The sequence below is a fragment of the Chrysoperla carnea genome, chromosome 3 (assembly GCF_905475395.1).
Source record: "Chrysoperla carnea chromosome 3, inChrCarn1.1, whole genome shotgun sequence".
Classification (NCBI taxonomy): Eukaryota; Metazoa; Arthropoda; class Insecta; order Neuroptera; family Chrysopidae; genus Chrysoperla; species Chrysoperla carnea.
The window spans coordinates 80,545,017-80,566,936 of NC_058339.1; the positions used below are offsets into that span (position 1 = coordinate 80,545,017).

The window sequence follows — 21,920 nt, forward strand, 5'->3', positions numbered from 1 at the left end:
GAACCGTACACAAGCGATGCTAATCATCTTAATGAACAGATTTACGTGGAAACTCCTTTTTTTAGGATATGGCACGTAAAAAAAAATCCATGAACCCTAACTTTCTGCTGCGTGGTAAATAAACTCTTGAGTCGATGTAGAGAATTTTCTCTCATAGGACATATGACCGAGTGTTCATTTTAGATATAGAGGAGAAGGGAGAAATTAAATGAGTAAAAATTGGGAAAAGTTTCTGCTCCTTACCAAAAAAGTTCCCTAACGATCGCATAAATGTTACGTAATGCTAGTAGACTCTGTTAATGCTAGTAGACGTAATGCTAGTAGACCTTCTCTTCTCGACAAATATCAATCAAAACATATTACCCCTTTTCAGGAGTTTGGGATGAGGGATAAGGAGGGACATGCCATGCCGGCAGTATGTAACGTTTGTGCGATCATTAGGGGCCTCATTTGGTAAGGATCAAAAATTTTTCTCAATTTTTACTTTTCCCATTCTCTTCGATCTAGAAAGTGGATGCTCTGTCATATGTGTAAACTATGAGAGAAAATGATCCACATCGACTCAGGAGCCTATCGAGGGTTTATGGATTTTTTCTACGTGCCATTCCCTAGTATATCTGGATTTAAATTTTTAAACATAACTAACCTATCCCAAGGGCTTCTAAAGTTCATATATTTTAGCCATTACATAGTGAAATTGATTTCTAAATTTGCTTGCACAAATATCAGAGCTTTGACAATATATTTTTTTCTCCCATATTTTTTATGTCGTTGTTTGTATGTGTTGTGTGTGATGTGGATATTGTTCTTGTTTAAATGTTTTCGATGTGAACAATCACATCGTCTACTCTATACTATATAACTCCATTCGTTGTATATAGTTATGAGTATATATAATGTTTATGTTATATGTAATCTGTGTACATGCTTGAATGATTACACTGTAATATTAGCTGCTATAGTAGTTTATATTATGATGACAACACGACACATAACAGACGGACAAACAGACATACAGATAGACGCACACACACACACACACGACCATTGACAAGTAATCTTCGTCAATATAATATTTATTATGAAATATATGGATGTGCTCTAGACAATACAATTAATGTAATATTTATAAATAGATTTGCTATATCTGCTTGGGTATGGGAGTTAAAGGTAGACGTAAAACGCTAAAAGAGCGTTACATAAAGATATCTGACTCAAGACGCAATACGGCTGTCGATAAAAATGTTAATTGAAATGCATTCCATTACAAGCCTTGTTTCATCTTTTCAAAATATTGAAATTGTTCTATTTTTTTGAATGGCAGTCTACCAGTGATACCACTGATCCACCGGGCGGACTAATTTCTTTCGGATGATACTCTGTGGCAGTCACACAATTTCAGTACTTTTTTCCCATCCTATTAAGCGTCGAATACACTGAAAGAAGTTTTCACTTCAAAAATCTAGAACTTTCCTGTTAAATATTTTTCGCTAGGAGGTCATTTTTCATCCTAAATCGTAGAAAAAAAAGGTTTCAACACCTAAAATATAATTTCATAGGATCTCGAGTTTAATTGTTTTTTTACTATATTACTTATAACCTAAACGTAAATTTCCACCAAGTCGCTATCTGTTAATAATTTATTAAATTTGGACGAAAAAGAATCGTAATTCACTACAAATATTTCAAACAAATCACTTTTATAATTTAACAAAAATGATGGTGGAAGTGCTTATAAATGTACATTACCTAGTAAGACATGATATACTATATCATTTATCTGCTTTTCCACCATTTATTAACAATTTCTAAAATATATAGATTTTTAACAAATTGATAAAAAAAACAAAACAAAAAAACAGTTTTAAACAAAAATTGTTTTTTCTATTAATTTTTTTTCAGTATGGGGGCGTGTCTGGTGAGAAATTATATAAATCTGAAAGATTATTAAGTTATTGAAAATTTCATGGTATACTTGGTATACTATTTGGTTACTTTTTCGAGAACTATTCACTAGAATCAATAATATTTTTCGAGATTTTCGTGTGTCTAACATATAAAAAATTTGGTTTCTATTTTACGAACTGTGATATCAATATTTAGAGTGTAAGATAATGGTTGAAAAGGGTGCCCTATTTGGGTACTTCTTTGAGGACTACTCACCAGAATCAAGAATCAAGAATTCCAGATTTTCGTGTGTTTTACATATAAGAAAATTTGGTTGGAAAATATCGGCACTGTCACGTTTTCTGAATAAGTTCTATCATGAAGCCTATCAGTAGGAAACGTTAGATATAAGCGTTACAAGTAGGAAATGAGTTCAAATCATGGACTGATTTTGTAAAGAAACGTAACAATTTCTGTGTTTTAGATCAAATAAAATTAGGGAAATTAAAAAAAGTTAAGAAAGAAAATCAAATATCAATAAAATTAAGGAACTGGGAAAAAATGCTGTGGGTACTAAATATTAAAAGATCTGAAACCATACTAAAAATAGCAATGAAATCCTGCTTTGAAATTTGAATGACTATAGCTTGATTTGATTCTATGATACCTAAACGAAGCTGTATTTTTTGCCCTGTACAAATGATTGTGAAATTATATTTTCACTTAAGTAATATATTCCAGTCATGGAATAATTACAACGAAAAAAGAAAAAAAAATTTGAACGTTCCATGCATATCGAAAAACAACACAGAAAATATGATATTTTCGATTCATATCACACAAATAAGCCTATTATACTCTCGTATACATTATATTATGTGTTGTCCTTTTAAATATTTGCTGATGTTTGAAAGCATTTAAAGAATGATGAATTGAAGATTGGGTTACTACGTTAGTTATGGTTTATGATTTCATACAGACGAGGTCGTATTATTAACTTCTACATTGTACATTGCAGGACATATAACAAAAGGAATATGAGGGTGCTTATCGTCACTTCAAAGGCGGCTCATTGTCGCACTCACAACATACACATAACATGTGTAACCTTGTTTGGTTATCCCCCAAAATCCTATTGTCACAATTTGAACCTGTTACGTTATTTTTATTGCGTATGTATATATCGTTTGATGTTTTTATATATTTTTCTGTGTATGTTCAAATATTAGTAAACTAAACCCGATTTCGATGTGTGTTTTTCTTATTTAGAGAAAAAAGGTTTTCGAATGATTTTCGATTGATTGAAATCCAATAAATGTAGTATTTTTTTTCTTTTCTGATTTACAATTTATTTGTTTATTTATTTTTTGTGTTAAAAGGATTTTTGATTTTATCTTATTTGTATTCTGTTTGAACATTTTTTCTAAACATTGGAACTCAATCAAATTTTTTGAAAAAAAAAACAGAAGCAGGCGTTTGAAAACCAGCGAACACTTAAGTCTTGAATATCAAAGATGACCCAATCAAAATGAATGTTGAATTGAATGAATAAGGAAAATTTATCATTGATCTAATGATAAAGATACACACAAGTAAAATGGGACATTAATATGAATGAAACAATACTGGTAGAGGCACAATAAGGATAAAATAGACAAGATAAAGTTGTAAAGCTCTTGAAATACGAGAAAATTCTTGTTTTCCTATGCCAGTCTCCTGTTTGATTGTACTTCATGAAATATACTACAAAAGAAAAAATGTTTTAAATTGTGCGAGAATTGACTGCCAATTTGATGAAATGGCTGACAAATTGATAAAATGTTGAGATATTTCGTGAAAAACGTATGACCCCCTTGTGACCCCCTTGAATCCGCGCCTGTGTGTAATATCAAAAATGGTTTCCACAATGGGATTTTTTCTATTGCTCATAGAAGTGAATTACTTTCACTGCACAGAGAATCTATAGAGCGTATTACTTAGTGATGGGCAAAATTAGCCTCCGAAATTTTTCAAAAACGATACTAAGACCAATATAGTACCACTTCGACAAGGCCAATACCAAAACCCTATCTATATGAATTAAGATCAAGACTTAGACCCAACTCAGCAAGACCAAGACATTTTCCAAACTTATTGTTGTAAATAATTAATGAACGTACTAAAGAATTTTTAATGTGATTTTTTATTATATTTGAGGAAATTTTTCTTTCGCATTTTAAGTAAAAACAGAGTAATAAAGAAAAAGCAGTAATTGATCCACAAACTTTCAGTACAACACAGATTGGGCGACAGACTTTGATTATCTGTTCTCACCATTTTGTATAAATAATATATATGTAGATAGTTCATTATTAAATGTAAGAAAATTCTGAAATAATACAATAAGACTCAATCGAAACTTAAAAGTCAAAGCATGGTTAATGCATGATCAGAAACTAGGATCGATTAATCAAGATCATGGTTGAGATTATTTTTTCAAGACTAAAACCAAGGCCGAGACTTAACTCTGCAAAACCTAGACCAATACCAAACCTTAAACTAATAATGCATGATCAATACCAATATCCAGTCGCAAAGTCAAAACTTGTCAACTATGGTCTTGGTCTTGAATTTGGTCTCGTTCATCACTAATATTACTCCCAGAGTCTTAAGGTAGCTATGGAGGACAAACTAATAACTCTAAATAAATTCAAATAGTATTTTATTTCAAATTGATAAAATTTTAAAGTGGGCTTCAAGAATGAAGTTGTTGAAAGTTTTTCTCAAGTAAAATCTGAATTAAGCATTTGATAATGCAGAAACTAATCCTTACATCGACGGCGTATGCTTACATTTGTTTTATGAATATTACATAAATAACTTTCGGTCTTCAAATGTATACGAGACACAATTTAATTAAATATTCAAATACGTTTATAGTTTTGATTCAAATTCAAAATACTGTAAAAAACAATGTTTTTAAATATAAAGTATATCAGCGACACACAAAGTATAGGAAATTTTCTCATTCAAACAAAAAGAAATCTATGACGTGAAAATATTTAGATGTGTGAACTCATTTGAAAAACTAGTTATTTTAAACATATACAAGAGTATAAGAAAAACAGCCTTAAGGAAAATCTTACACACAAACGTTACGTCAAAACAAAATGAGCATCAAAACACATAAACCCGGAGATTTCACTCTGCATATAGAGAGAAAAACCCTTCAAGGCATCTGAGATTATCATTATTTTGAATATGTAGTGGAGAGTGTTGCACCAAGGAAGATTTACATTTATGTGTTTTTTAAAGCGATTTTTTAGAATATAATCGATTTCTTGAACGTGTATAATACCTATGTGATGGAAACATTGAAAACTCTAAGAGTTTCTCTAATAAGCATCTTTATCCCCGAGCGTCAAGTAATAGCTACAACTGGCATTTTTATTGAGTCTTGGTGAATTAGGTTTTTGGAACTATGTTCCTTATCGCATGATATTTGTTTGCTATTCGGGTGTTAAAACCAAAAAAATTTTAACATACACCAAAAACCGACATCTTAGTTACCTAGGAAACTAAAACTTTTTCAATCGAACCAGGATGCCATGAATTTTGAGAAAATGCAAAAATCTTATTATAATTATCAAGTTGTATTTTTTGACAGAATTTTATGTTTTATCATTTAATAAAATTGGGCTGCGAAATTTATCAGAAGTTAAAGGAAACAAAGATAATTAATAAGATAATTAAAGTAGCTTACATTTTGGATTGACTACTAAATCAGAAGTATGTCTTTTTTAAACTGATACTACAATTATTTCATACAGTAAAAGCTAAAAGTAGCTATAAAATTAAATTCTTTAAAGAATCAAACAACTACTTGACTTCTAAAATTAATACCTTAAATTTTCAGAAAAATATCTGTAGAATAAAAATAAAAAAACATTTATAATATACCAATATACGAAAGGAATATCGTTCCTACCGAGTGTCTCATTTTCACCTCTCGAACTTTTTTTGTTTATGTTAATCTTTATATGTGAGCTCACAGCAAAGAAGAAAATATTTGTAAAACTTCGAGAGTATGTCTCTTCATGTATCAGTGGTACAGTACGTTATTTGATTCAAGTACGTTCCTTCATATAGTTCTATCGTAGAGATAGTAATATTTGTGAAGAAACTATAAAGTGTTTCATTGCATCCCCGGGACCTACACATTACCTTATAAAGTTTATATAACACAACTCATGCAACTAACTTCATGGTTTATGACACTCTCCCACAAATGTTAGTGATAATGAAGACAATGTTTACACACTCTGGTGTGTATGTTTAGTTTACACCAAACACAAAATCCTTTGATCTTTATGTTTTTTTAACTTTTGAAATAATACTGGTGACATCTATCTATCTTCAGGCAATATTATATCATCATTACAACACAAACATTATATTATCTATTTCATTTTAACATTATGTTAAATACTATAGTTTTATTTCACTCAACTTAATAATATTGGATTGTGTTTGATGACTATGAAGTCAGGTAACCATCCGTAAAGTTAATTTCAATATCTGCGGTTGGCATCATTGTGTTGTGAGTATTAAAGCATACCATATATTATATAAACGTACTTCAGAGCTATATTAGAGAGAATTATGTGCATCACTTGTTTTTTAGTTTAGATTACAACCATTTTATATATATATTATTATAAATAAATTGTGTTATTTTTGTGGCATTTATAAAATCTATTAAATTTTCATTTATAATATCGTAGTGTTCAATTTTAATGAGAATGTGAATTTCTTTGAATGGAATATAATAATTCGAATAATATGAATTTAGATTGTCAGTAACTGTATTTTTGACAGTTATTCATTTTATTCTGTTAATTTGATTTTAAAAGTATACGAATGTGTTTCATAAGCACGTTTTATAATCACGAACTTCTCTTTGTCTGTTAAATTATTATATAATACGAGCTTTTTATTTTTTTAATAAAATTGTTGCTCAAAGAATTGGAGGAGAAAAATTTAGGTAAACGACCCTGTAAACGACCCTCTTAAAATTTGTTCAAAGACTTTGGGTATCGATAGTTCTAGATGAGTAGATTAAAAGTTTTCTCAAGTCCTAAAAATTCGAGTGTTTGAGATATAAAGGTCAAATTCAAAAATATGTATATGTTCAAACATGTGTATGTTATACTTGGGGCATTATTCGCTCATAACACACATTTGGAGCGTTATTTTAATTATTCATCTTTCAGATTCGATAGAATCTTCGTCTCTGAATTCTTTTGAATCTACTAAGTTACTCATTATTTAGAAAGTTTGGTGAAAAACTATTGGAAAAAGTTCACATAAAGTTCTAATTTTAAAATTGAAAAGTTTTGAAAGCAATTTTTAATTTTTTTTTTTTTAAATTAATAAAGAGTAAAAAGTAAAGGTTCAGGAACATAAAAATTTCTTTAATACGGGTTTTCCGAGGAAGTATATTTGAGAAAAAAATGTTAATAGCATAAAAGCAATAATATACACAGGGAAAAGACACAGCACAATATAAGATTTGAACTGCTTTAAGTGCATTGAAGGATGATCCTGAGATTTATACGATTGACCATTTGAATACAATAGCTAAGTTACATTGAAATAATACAAAATTAATTATTAAATGGAAAATAATAAAGCAGGTGCTTCCATAAGCTATGACTTCCTGGTTTATAAACACCTATTATCTTGCTAGCACATACACAGTAGATATTCAAGTTTGTATCTCCTATTTCGTCTAGAAAGCTACTCTAAATTGTGCATATATATAGACTAACAATGCAGCAATACGACAATCATCGACGAAGATTGGTACGTTGTTACCATGTATGAAATTATAGAAACGAGGACATCGTCTATTTTATTATCATATATTTTCCAACTATGAGAAAATTTAAATAAAATGTACAAGGTGCCTTAAGTCTTTTTCCCAAGATATGTAACTTCGAGCGAGGCTGATATACTTTATTTATTTCAGTTTATTGTGGGAGATCATTTCACACGAGGAAATAGAAGGTATGTTATTTGAAAGATCGCTTCAGTAGGTGTTATGTATCCATTTAAGTTCCCTGAGGTATTTTGCTGAGAGGGAACAGTCCTTACACATTGTTATTATAAATTGATCCACATTTACACAAGAGAGAGAATTGGTCTAAAAAGTATTATAGACTAGAACTGATCGGAAAATAATATGATAGAAGTTAATATATAGCAACCATGTTAATCCCTAGTTTTGTAAAGTTGAAGAAAGTCCACGAAAGTGGGACAGACAACAAACTTCAAGTGCTTGATATACTTATAAAGTTCAAATGGCATCGTTAGTGATATTTTAAACAAAAATTATGTATTTCCAGAAGAGAGAAACTGGCAATTATCATCCATTCATTTGATGTACTAGTGTCTTAGTCGAAAATTAGAGAAATGAAGTGTCCGATCGATAGGAGAATGGGTTTGATTTGAAATTGAAGAAACATCGACAAATATTTCTTACAATATTCGAGGGGGTAAATTAAGGAACCAATTATTCTGAAACATCGTGTATAACACGTACACTTTAAGTAGACAAAATGTAAAAAGAAGCAAGATGAGAGTGTGAGAAGGTAGGTCATACAGGGAAGGAACTGGATGTAGGTTGTTCAGGACGGACGGACGTTGGAAGCAATCTTTCCTTCCTAGGAGCACACGAATAAGCATATAACCGTTGATGATTATGTTTTGAACTGATGATGAGAGACTACTATATAATATTTACTATATACGTTTATATATATCCATCAGTGAATGAGTTGTGAACAGTTGCGAGTGCTTTTCCGGCAGTGTGCTTCATTTCTTTCCGGCATAAGTCCAACTTTTAGATACCTTACCATCTCATTGCCATAATCGTTCTCTGTACGTATGTGCGATGTACCTTTTTCTTCTATCATATACGGACATATTTAACTCTGTATAGTACAATTAAATTTTGATTTTTTTTATATAATTTAAAATGAATTTTTGTAAAGCAATCGGATTGTAAAAGACTCAGGACACAATGCATTGATTTTGGATTTTGGTTAAAATTTTTTGAAAACTATGGATAAAGGTAGTTTTGATGATGCTTATCTAAATTTCTTATAGGCTCAACCCTCATAGCCCTTTCTTTCCGAACTACGGCCCTTCAAAAGTTATGTCTACATGAAGAGCTCGGAAGAGAAGGGTTTTTGAAGGTTGGGTCCATAATATATATATGATATATTATGATCAGCATAATCAAAACAACCTTAATTCAAATTTTTCAAAAAATTTTTACCGAAACCAAAAATCAGTGTATTGTGTCGGAAGTCCTTTTGACTTTATATTATAAAACTTTCTAATACTTCATCGAAAATCATTTTACAATATTCAAAAATTGGTGAAATTAAATTGGATTATATTTTCTTTAACTGGAAAAATGTTCAGGCAATGAAAATACCAAGTTTCTACCTACATAACTTGAAGAAAAATTGTAAGCACAAGAAATGAGATCATATTCGAATTCAAGTTTTTTTAGCTTAGAGAGAGTAACGGGGTCTTCTAGCATGTTTGTATACCTGTTACAGACTCAACAATCTCTTTCAAAGGTAATATGCACCTAAATAAATCTAATTTGTTTGATAGAAGTTTATAATCTAATAAGAATTAAATAGCTTCGGTTTCCACAGTTCAAATATCTTAGAGCACAAGAGCAAAAAATTTCTTATTGGAATTTATAATTTCTAAAACTGCGAGAAGTTATGAGGATATTTTCGACTTTATTAAATAAAATAACGATAATATTGGTTCCTTAGGATGCATCTACTAATTCTCCTTGAAACTCAAGAAGGGGGTTGTTTGCTGGAAGGAACATGTAACTTTTTCAGCAAGCATAGAGTATTTATCTTGAATTTGATGAAAATCTTTTTGGTCTTTTAGCATTTTCTAGAAATATAGAAAACAATCCTTATTTATTTTTGTGAATTTTATCTCATGTTTCAAGCATCTATCGCTCTATCTAAAATTCTTATCAAATATATAACTCTATAATCTATGGTGTATAATTTCTTCGAAAAAAAAACTCAAAATTTAAAATACTAACAAAAATTTTAATTTTCTAATTGAAAACCAATTAATTTATTGTCAAATTTACTTTTTAGGTTACTCAACAAGAGAATAATGAAAACCGTCTAGACATACTTTTAACATCCCGACCTATAAATTTTCCCAAAAAAGAGAAAAAAAGGAAAACCTTTACACGGAATAAATTTTTCCTTATTATTATTTAATAAAATAATGATTACAAGATATGTGAAAATTTTATTATTGAACGATTGAGGGAAATTCCTTATGATGTGCGAGTCTATATAATATAAGTATATATACATATATAGTTCGACCGGTGTTACAGGAAACCTCGTCATGGCATTGCCGACAACCAAATTTCCTGCAGCAGGGAGATTGCATGAGTACGATTTTAGTGTGTATATTTGTCGTGTATATGTTTATATCAGCCAACCCAACCCATGCATATATATAAATATGTGTTTATATATTATTTTTTACATTTACAGTGGGTTTGTGAAATAATTACGGGAAAAGATATGTTTCATTAAGAGTAAATGATCAATTATTTCCATTTTGAACTGATTAACCGACTTCAAACAAAAAAGGAGGTTCTCAATTCGACTGTATTTTTTTAATGTTTGTTACCTAAGAACTATCGACTGGGTGAACCGATTTTGATAATTCTCTATCTATTTGAAAGCTGGTGATTCCCGTGTGGTCCCATTTCATTTTGGTCCAATTCTGACAACGGCATCAAAGAAAAAAACCATAAAAATCTTTAATTTGCATTGAGCATGCACGACAAGAGGACGAATAACTCAATATCACGCCAAGCTATTTCGATGATTCTTTTTTTAGTGACAAATTAGTTAGTGTACTTCAGATTCACTAAAAATCACAATATAAAAACTTTTAACAAAAAGAAAACCGACTTCAAAAGAAAAACTTTTCCAAAACAAATTAATATGCACTAAAAAGTAAAAAAATAACGATAATATAAATTAGTTAAAATTATTGTTATTTTTTGAGTCAGTTTAAATAACAAAAGACTATTTTATACTAAAAATATTTCTCCGTGTATTCTATAGCTTAAATCCAAATATATCCCACCTATAATATTTTCAAAAACTTCCTGTATATTATTTTTACATAATATTATTTATTGTAATCGGTAACAAATATATAATTCCAAACCATTTTTCCAAACAAAATTTTCATGCGTATAATTATTTAATTTCCTATAATTTACCACACAGAACTTTATTTTATGTATATATAAAATAATATAATTTTTAATGTTTAATCTTAAAATAAATGTTCAATCGAAATATTTAACGAATTTTATTATATGTTGTAATATAATGTTTAATGTTGTATGGTTTGCGCAGCTTGCATTGCTAGGAATATAATCTAAAATAATTAATGTAAAAGGATTTAGTTTCATCATTGATGCAACATTATAGATCAATTTTTCCACTATATATTTTAACGTTTTCGTCTATTGGTCCGTTTTAGACTATAAATTGATATCAAACAGGCGTTTATTATCAAACAGGCGTTAATTTAAATGTTATATATGTATTTTTTTTAAATATATACTAATCCTGTGAATCAGAAACATTTCTGAAGTTTAATACCTATCAAAAAGTCTCAGAAAAATTCCTTTTTCAAATTTTGTACGATTAAAATTTCTTTTCGAGATATTCTAGCTTTTTTATCATCAAATAAATCCAAGAAGAATAGCCAGATGAGATTTGTATTTGCTCCAATAACATATCTTTATAAATATTGCATCTGTCTACGACGGTGAAACAGGTCATAAGTGGAAAACTTGTGGAAAAATTACACTAACAGCATAAAAACTCAAGCCTATCTTCATTTAAATATTTAAAAGAGTTCTTTCGGAAATGAAGTTTTCGATGACTCGGGGTATTACTTTCGTGCAGGGACTTCTCCACTCCGTATCATTTGACGTTAAAAGGCGAACTTTTCACCTATCTTTGTCTACTTCCGTTCGAATAAGTTTCAAATAGAAACAAGATATGAAGCAGAGCATAGCGACGGCTTTCAGAAAATAGGTTTAAGAAATCTTGGTTAAATTCTATGTTTATTTTAATATCTCTATCAATTGTAGAGCCTGCTATGCTAGAATATTAGACCTTGGTATTATTTTCATCTGAATGCACGTATTATTGTCATGGAAACCGATGAAACCGGAATACAAACAAAATATTGGATTTCAAGTTTGGATTTCGATTAAAAGTTTTAATTGTAACAATATAAATATTTAAGTGAAATAATAGTAATCAATATTTTATAAAACTTACCTTGACTTTGTGATGTAGAATGGGAACTCCATGATCCCTTGTACGAAGTATCTGTAATTTAAAAAATAGAATGTATTTTTGAACTTAACAAATTCTCAAAAATTCAATTCAATTATTTTTTTCTTGAAAAAGACTATAAAAATATTCAGTAATTTATTACTTATTCCAATCAGAAGCTGGGGATGTTATAATAAGAAGCATGTTGGTTTGCGTATATAAGTGTTGCACCGTAGCTTCTAGTGAATATTTCGATTTTAAAGCGTTTGTTTTAAAATTATTCGGTATAATTCTCAGCTATAATATATACCTCAGCGAGAAAATCTGTTTAGTTTTTTTAAAATAATCAGCTTTTCTATTATTTTAATTTTCTTTATATTGGAGGGAACGCAGAGAAATTCAACATATTAAATTATCAAAAAATTGAGGAAGCAGTGCTCCCAATAGAGGTATATCAGCTGCATTTCAACTATTTTATTACTATTTTCGGAATAGTTTAAATAAGTTAAAAAAAAATCCAATATAGTTACATGTTGCTATTTCATTGTTACCTATGATCAAAATTTCTAAATGTACTAAAATAAGGATTAAGACTCAAAAATTTTGAGGAAACATTGGATTGGAATTTTTTATCATCATCAATAATTTCAAAGGACAATCTTTGCCATGAATTTGATTTTGCCATGAAATAATTTGATACCGGCCATGAAATAAATAATTACAGAAAAAAAAACCTTCAGCTAGAAATTGTCAAACAGGTAAACGTTCGATATTACAAAATTATACACAGAAAATGGACTTTTCTTCACGTACATTATCTTATAATATCAAAGCACAAACCCTTAATCAAAAAACAATTCTAAATTCGGAATTACTCACAGAAAATTAAAAATAAATTATAGAAAATTACTTCGAAAATCGAATAATAAAAAAAATACATTTGATTGCGTGTTATGATAACTTAAACTTTCGCAAATTAGTTTCTCTTTTTTCAAACTATTATTTATGTAAATTTTTTTCTACAATTTTCGATTAAAAATTATTATTACTATTTTTGTCAAATTATTACATTTCCTTTTCGAATAAAAACAGAATTAATAATATAGAATTTTCGAACGTTATTATATAAACAAATGTATTTTTTCTGTGCTTACCAGCAAACAGCATTGAGAAATTACTAAATGTACCACTTCGGCTTAAATAATCGGCCGATGTTTTAATGTCCAACATGGCTGCCGGATTTGTTACATGCATACAAAAGTCCTCAAATCAATTTTGACACATTTCACAACAAATCACAAATAATTAAAAACGATATAGGAAAAAAAACTCAAACGTCACTGTTTATATAAATTTTTTTCTCGAATTCGAAATGACTCGACAAGAAACAAAAAAAAAAGTTTTAAATTAATAAAATAATTTTGACATTTTAATTACAATAACAAAAATATAGGCCGACACAAATTTTGACACATATGATAATATTTTTCTAGAATAGATAGTTCTTTTTTTGTTAGTAGTAGTTTGATATCGTGTTTCTAGTAAATAAAAACCGGGCGACCGCGAAATGTCAAACGATATATTCAGTTCGATATCGGTTCACGTCAACAGAACATATGAGAAAATATCATATCACCCCTTATATGACATATCACCGTCGTCAAAATATACCACTTTTCTTCCCCATCATTTTTTCCTATTCTGTGGGTGTGTTCTACCCCCATATATCGACCAATGATATCTGAGTGTTGTATAGTGGTTGTTATTACGTCACAATTCTAACTCCACCCTGTTGTATAGTTACCATATATATTTTAGGGGGTTGGTATTTTATCTGATCGTTGTTCAATGGTGAGACATATGGATGACGTATACATTAGAAGGGGTAGTTTTTTTCTTCGTATGAAGTGTGAATATATTAGCTTGTTGATAGGAAAATATTGTGTTTCACTCGAAAATGGAAAATTTTGTGAGTTTTCTTTACGTTTTGAGATTATTGCGTACCATAGCTTAAATTGTACCGGACAATTTTCTCATATTGGGTGGATTTATGTCATTAATCATCAAATTAAAAGATACATCGGCAATCTAGACAAAAAGTAGCTTTCAATTACATAAAGTTGTAATAAAATTTTAGAAGTATTTATATTTGTTTATATAATGTGCTGCGTTTAAGATGAAGACACTCTTATATTTTCCTTATTTATAGCGTACAGGGCAATTTTTTAAGATACTTAACCGAAATCAGAATGTTAAACCCACTCTATTACAAATTGACAAATAGGGCCGATTCTTAATATTTTGCCTAGCGTAAGAGATGGTTAAAGATATCGAAAAAGCTATTAGAAAAGTTGCTTAGAATATATTTTTCATGACAACTACGATCAATTTTACCATTTGATAAGATTTTCATACAATATTTTTTAATTAATTAATCTATGTATATTTTCTTTTGACTGTACCATGTTTCGTAAATGGTACCAATACAAAGTCGTTAAAAACCTACATTTAAATTTCTATACTAAACACAAACTTTTATGCAATTTTTATCAAATAATCAATTAAATTATGATAAAGAATAGTTATTAACAATATTAAGAAGCAAAAGTTTGATTTTGAGGGTCAATTTGAAAGATTTAGGAGACGGGTGAAATCATTTATAAAAAAAATTGGTAAAATAGTACTTTATGATGCATTATAAACAACGAAAATATTAATAATAATAAATTTTGCTCGGAGACATATCAAGTAGAGTAACAAAATTTAACATGGGAAATAAGAATGATGCCTTCGTTTTTTAAAGTTATAGGGTAGGATTATGGTTACTTTCCCCTAACAAAGAAATTTATCAGGAAGTTATTGGCCTGTCTTCTAAGTGTCCAGTCCACACGCGGCTTCTATGATTTCTATATTTTCTGGGTTCTAGATGGTGAGGATTTAATGAAAGAATTGGCTCAAGTATTATATTATATACTCTCAACAAAAACATATGATTTCATGATGTTTTGTTTTGTTTAGTAAATATGAGAGATGTTGATTATTATATTTGTTTTTTTGGGTGGAAAAACTTTTGCACAAACAATATGTATGTGCGCGACGGCAAGTGAGGTAGGAGGTGTAGATTTGCTGGAGCTTTTAGAATTTGTGTATTCTGTGTGTTATCCTTTTTTTCAGTTCGTTTTCAGTATATATATTTTAATTCTTTTTTTGCAGTCAAGTGTATATTTTAGATAAATTTTATTTTAATATAATCATATTCTTATACCAACAGCTTAGGAAATATTCAGGCTAGAATTTAGATCTAAACTCTTTTATAAGAAACAAATCTAAATGTTCACAATTTGTATGGAAAATGTATTTTAAAAACACTTCAACGTAAACTTGCGTAATTATATTTCATAACGTAGTGGGAGCGCAGATAACATTAATTGATGTTTTAAATGAAATTTTTTTCGTTCACCATTACAAATAATGAAAATCCTTAGAGTAATTTAGAAAAATTTTACCACTAATACTTAAGGGGTTCAATGTAGGGATTTCAATAATCTTCTTAGAAGGAACAATCAATTCACAAGTACAGGTACATAAAATACGTGGTAAAAAACAACATTGACGATGGAATTTAATTTGGAAATCGGTTAAAAAGTCAGTTATATATAGTTTTAATTTACTCCACCTTCAAAATTGTCCGAATGTTCATTATAAGCCTAGATTATAAAGCATAAAATATTTTTGGTATTGTGAGTGATATGAGTTGGCTGTTATATATGTACTGAAGTTTCAAAAAATAGATAATCAATATCAAAATTTTACATTTTTTCAAGTTATATTGTTTCGGAATATTTCTTTCGGCTTTTATTAGTTTAGAAAAGATTTCCATTAAAATAGAATCTAAAATTGGTTTTGGATCTTTCTTAGTTTGTTCGAATTACTTTTGTCATATTAAAAGAAAGCTAGAAAAGAAAGCAAGTCTAAAAAATGCGCCAAAAAGCTTCATTTGTTGTTGATATGGCTATAATATCATCAAAAGGATAGCTTATATTAGTGATGGGAAAGTCGAGGCTTTTCAAATATAAAACAATATTAAACATTAGTCCGAGACTAACAAACTTTTTGGAGGTTGTGTATACGGATAAATTTAATTAATTTCGTTTTTTAATTAAGATTATTACTATACGTATATTATCCGAAAATAATAAGTAAAAATAATTGAATTTGTTTCCATACTGACATTGTTTCAAAACATTACCGATAAATGAAATGGTTTCATAAACTCTATCATTGCTGGGATAATTTAAAATTATTTGTAATGCAATTTATTAAAACTTATTAAAAACGTGAAAAGGCTTCCTCATTCTTAAAATCATGACTCTTTTATGGTGCCTGGGTAAAAGATCCCTGGGAACTGAGCTATGTTGGCTTGGCTTGGGTTGGGTTGGTACGTTAAGTGTTGGGTACGTTAAATGTTGTATAGTGTACTGTGTTCGGCAGGTTATTGTCAGTTTCAAACAATAGATGCATTGTCTGTTTTACACTGTCTGTTTTTCTCACATTTTCTTCATACCGGGAGTAAGGGTTAAGTTAAGTAGTATACTCCAAAAAAAGTTTAGAGAAATAATATATAATATTATAACTTTTGAAAGACATGCATAAAATCACAAATCGCTTAAAAATTATAGAAGAATTATAAATAATCAATGGAAATAATACAATAAAAAAATTATTTATTGAAGAAGTAAATAATTTATTTATGTAACAATATAAACTAAATTTTTAGCATATGTTTTACTCTTGAATGGTCACGTGCCATTATTCTAAACACGTGTACCCTAATGTTCATTTCATTCTATCCATACATTTTTAATCGTATTTTGTGCTAATAAACATTCTATACAATTGACATACGGTAATATTATTATTATGTCATGTCACAGATACCAGTCAATTTCAAGAGGACACCCATCATAAACTAACAAACAATGATAGGATACTCTGTTTTCTAAAAATCTCACATATCTCAATGAGAATCGACCTACTTCAATTCACTTCTATGAGATCACACATATCATTGATATTTATCAAACAATATTTTTGTAATTCAATATCTCTCTGTGTGTTCATTGTATCCCTTTTGAAAAATGTTTGAAAAGAGTGTCATCGCTTGGTTAACCATATTTATATACACAAACAATACGAGATAAAGATTTGTATATTTGTTTGTTTATAAAACTGTGGAAACTGCCTTTTTGGTTTATAAAATGTTTATATTTTACAATTAATTTTATTGTTATTGTTGTTGAATTGATAATTAAATTTTGATATTGATTTCGTGTTTTGATAACTTTTAATCGTTGTTCATTATTTAATTCAGTTTAGGCAAAATGTTCTTACAAGCACAAATACATGTAATAGTCCTCAAAAACATGGCATTTTTCATTATTTAAATTTCACTTTTATCGAGAAATATTTGCTTATAATATAGATAAGACAGTATACAGAAACATAATTTACGAATTTCTGGTCCTTCGAGCCGAATTCTTTTTCAAATTTAAAGATAATATACTTGCATTAACATTTTTTAAGGAATATTTTCAAATTTCTTTCCTGGAAAGGAGTGTGTGTTGTTTTCATATTTCCAACTTGAACGAGAAGTTTTCTCTAGTAGATAAAATTGATAATTTTCTGCACCTTCTGCACAGTATACTACTTTCTAGGTAACGATTAGTATTCTAGGATATGTCACGTAAATAAATGCATGAAAATCAACTTTCTACCGCGTAATAAATAAGCTCGTGAGTCGATGCGAAGTATTTTCCTCAGGACATTTATATGGCAGAGCGACCATTTTCAAAAAAGAGGGGAAGAGAGAAATAAAATGAGTAAAATTGAAAAAAAGTTTCTGCTCTTTGCCAAATAAAGTCCCTTAACGACCGCAAAAAAATTACGCTTTGCTAGCATACATACTCCCCCCCTTACTTTCCCGAATAATATCAATCAAACCATGTTACCCTTTTTCAGGCGTTTGAAAAGGGTTTTGTGCGATCATTAAGGAGCTCATTTGGTAAGCGACAGCAATTTTTCTCAGTTATTACTAATTTTTCCCCTTTCCCTTCTATCTCGAAAATGGCCGCCTTGCCATATATATGTCCTATAAAAGAAGATACTACACATTGATTCGGGAGCTTATTTAAAACGCGGCAGAAAGTTATCGTTCATGGATTTATTACGTGTCATATCCATAATATAGCTTAATATATCAATTTTCTGGTAATTATTTATAAATTTTGTTCTGCTTAAAATTTTTTTTCAAACATGCAAAACTAACTCAAACTAAGTGGTGATTAAATGGAGACAACCCATTGGGTATAACGTGTCTTTACTCAAAAAAGAAGTTTTTCAGCGTTCACTTGACTGTAATCGAATGAAAAATTAAATACAAATTAAGCTGAAGCAGAGCAAATTATCTGTATCGGCAAAAGTGTAATTAAACCACCTTTTAAAGTTACAAATTCAGATTACTAGATTACTATACATATTTCAAAATATTTAATCAAACCCTTACTTATTTATGCTTGTCATAAATAGTCTCTCCCACGAGATCATTTATACTTGATTCCAAATATTATTATTATAACACAAAAAATAACATATTTTATCTATCATATAAATAATAAAATATGTAGGTACTTAATTCACACGAGATTCAAGCCCAAAAAAAAATCTATAATTTTATATATGTATAGTGTATGTTATCAATAAAACGATTAATTGTTTATGAAAAAAAATTTACCCTTCTGAATCGATAAATCAGATTGTAATAAAAAGTACTTGTATTTATTATAGTTTTATATATGGACACCTTAAAACGACCCCATGTGTATAATATTACATTTAGTTTTTACTATAGTCGTGTTATGTTGTATCATATCTCAGAAAATATTGTATTGAAAGTTCTGGTTCGATGTTAGTCGCAATTTTTTTTTACTTTTTCTTGTCTAGAGCATTCGGCCATTGGGTCGTTTAGAAAACTATAAACCCTAATGACGAAGTTTCTAACGCTGACCACTGGTATAGTAGGTTTATGTTCAATCGCATTTGCTTTCTCGTGCCATTCCCCTGTTAGAGATTTTGTATTTTGCACTTTGGATTTTTGGATATTTTACATTTTCATTTATTTTATACATCTGGCTTGCGTTATAAGGTTACAAAACTCATAAAGCTTAGTGTGCGAGGCACTTATAGTAAATGCAGCCTTGTTTACGTCTTGGGTTTGCTTTCATTTGTTACTATTTGCCATTCCAAGTCCATGAAAGAACTTCTTTAGATATAATTGCATTCTGCCTTTTTGTATTTGAAGATTTTTGAATTCTATCATTGTCATTGTAAACCTACTTTGGATGGCACGAGATTCTAAGTGCCCCCTTCATAATAGTGTGTCTGAAATTCCAACAAAGGCTGAATTCCCCAATCTGCATACATTGGATTGCTTCCCGATACAGTTCATCTCCACCTTTGAATTGTTCGTTTGATGCTAGATCCCGGAGATAATGAACCGAAACGGTCAGCTTCTTACTGGAACCCGTCGTTTTGCTCCTCGATGTTGTAACTGACTCATCAATGATTAAGATGTTAGACTACAAACCCATGATAAAATTTTTCGGGTGAAATGACCTACTATAAATCATGTTGAAAAGATGCTCCGATATGTAAAAGTAAGTTTAAGCACCAAAGCCCCAGGTTTGCACGGTACATGTGAATGCAGGTGATAATATGAATGTCACCGTACATAAATAAATCCGGTAGCTTCAGTATAGGCAAAATTTTTAATCTCCCGTCAATTTTCAAAGCCTTACGTGATTTATTTCTGTACGGCATTTATATAATAATTATGCAGAGTTAGTATCCAGCAACGCCTTATTTTTGCTGGTGTAGAAATGAGACACCAAGAGATATGACATTCATATTATCTGTACTCACCTGTACTGGTGAGAAACTGGAGCGTAAACTAACTTTTACATGTAGGAGCATCTTTTCAACATGATTCCTGGTGGGTTTACCCGAACAGTTTTAGCATGGGCTTCTAGCCTAAGTGTCATTGTTCTTTATTACTGAATTTTTCTTGAAGATGAAGGTGTGAACAAGTTCAACTCTTTTTAGAAACAATATTCATCGGTTGTATTGAGACCAAATATTTCATCTGTTGTATTGAATATCATGAACTGTGTTTATTAATTTAGCTTAGCTTCTATTTTTCGGAATGTCTGTAATTTATTTATTACGTTTCGAATATTATTTCCAGTTGCCATGTAAGCATGTTCTCAAATTAACGAACCAATGGGTGGCAGACAAAAATTCATTTGTCCGCCAATCTCATGATAGTCCTAACATTTTCAAATCTATTTATTTTGACGTATCAGTTTATAACATTCTGAACAATAAACTCGAGCCAAGTAGAAATAGTATAATGAACAAAATGAATGGTTGAGTACACTATTTTTTTTTCATGCCTATATGAATGAAGTATAGTAAATTAACAAAATGATCAAAACTATTGAGGAGTATTTGAGAATAAAATGATATATAACATCAAATTCATTGTATCATCATCATTTTCATCATCATCAACAACACAACAAGAACGAACAAGGAAGAACTGTAAACTAACTAACTGATGATGATGATTTTTAAATCGGTTTAATAGAATGGAAAGTAGGGGTGCTCTATAAACATTAGGGGTAAGATACCATAACATTATATATGTTATAATGCTTAGATTTGTAAGCTATATTATTTTAAACTAGCTTGATACCCGCCCGCTTCACTGGGCCTAAAAGTAAAACCATTGCTTTATAGACTTCACCTCTCTTGATCTCACTTACCCCCTTCTATAACACTCGAAGGAATTGTTTTACACAGATAAATATATGCACAGTTTTCAATATTTTTAAGTAGTAAGATAATTCATTAAGCATTCCAGAAAAGATGGCAATGAATTTAAATTTTTACTTTATGAAATCTTTAATTAACGGTTCAAAATTATGATAATAGATGGAGTAGTAAAATGTCAGATTAAATTTAATTATTTAATTATAAAAAAAAATATATATATATCTTTATAAATTATAGCTCATGTGTTATTCTGATGTATGAGCTATATTGTTGTTCAGTTTCATTCAAATCCATTCATTAGTTTTTGCGTGAAAGCGTAACAAACAAACAAACATCCATACTTTCACATTTATAATATATATAGGGATAATGCTTAGATTTGTAAGCTATATTATTTTATATCTAAAGAGATAGTTGACTTTTATGTATAGAATTTATAACTCAAATTGTTTATTGTTCATAGTAATTCTCAACAGCGGGTGGTGCTACGGCGTTAGTTACTGTATACGACTGTTTTATTTAATACGCTTTGTTAATGTGTTCATAATTATCTATTAACACTTACTCGGTTTATATATGTGCAATAAAAATCATTAGCCAAGACGCTTTGAATCATCAGTTGTTTATAAATTATAAAGAAAAATTTTATATTCGCAAAATTTAGGAAAAATGTTTTATGCACTCATTGCTTATAAAATTTCTATTTTTAAACCATTAAAATTCAGTTCA

The 21,920-nt window shown here is 29.4% G+C and overlaps 1 protein-coding gene across 1 annotated transcript in view; it reads right to left on the minus strand.

Annotated features, from left to right (window-relative positions):
• The window catches only part of LOC123296632 (DNA-binding protein D-ETS-3), a 137,409-nt gene that overhangs the window by 49,565 nt on the left and 65,924 nt on the right, over window positions 1-21,920 (minus strand). Inside the window, exon 4 of the mRNA XM_044878187.1 lies at window positions 12,306-12,356. Coding sequence (XP_044734122.1) covers window positions 12,306-12,356 — 51 coding nt within the window. The remainder of the gene's footprint in view (window positions 1-12,305; window positions 12,357-21,920) is intronic.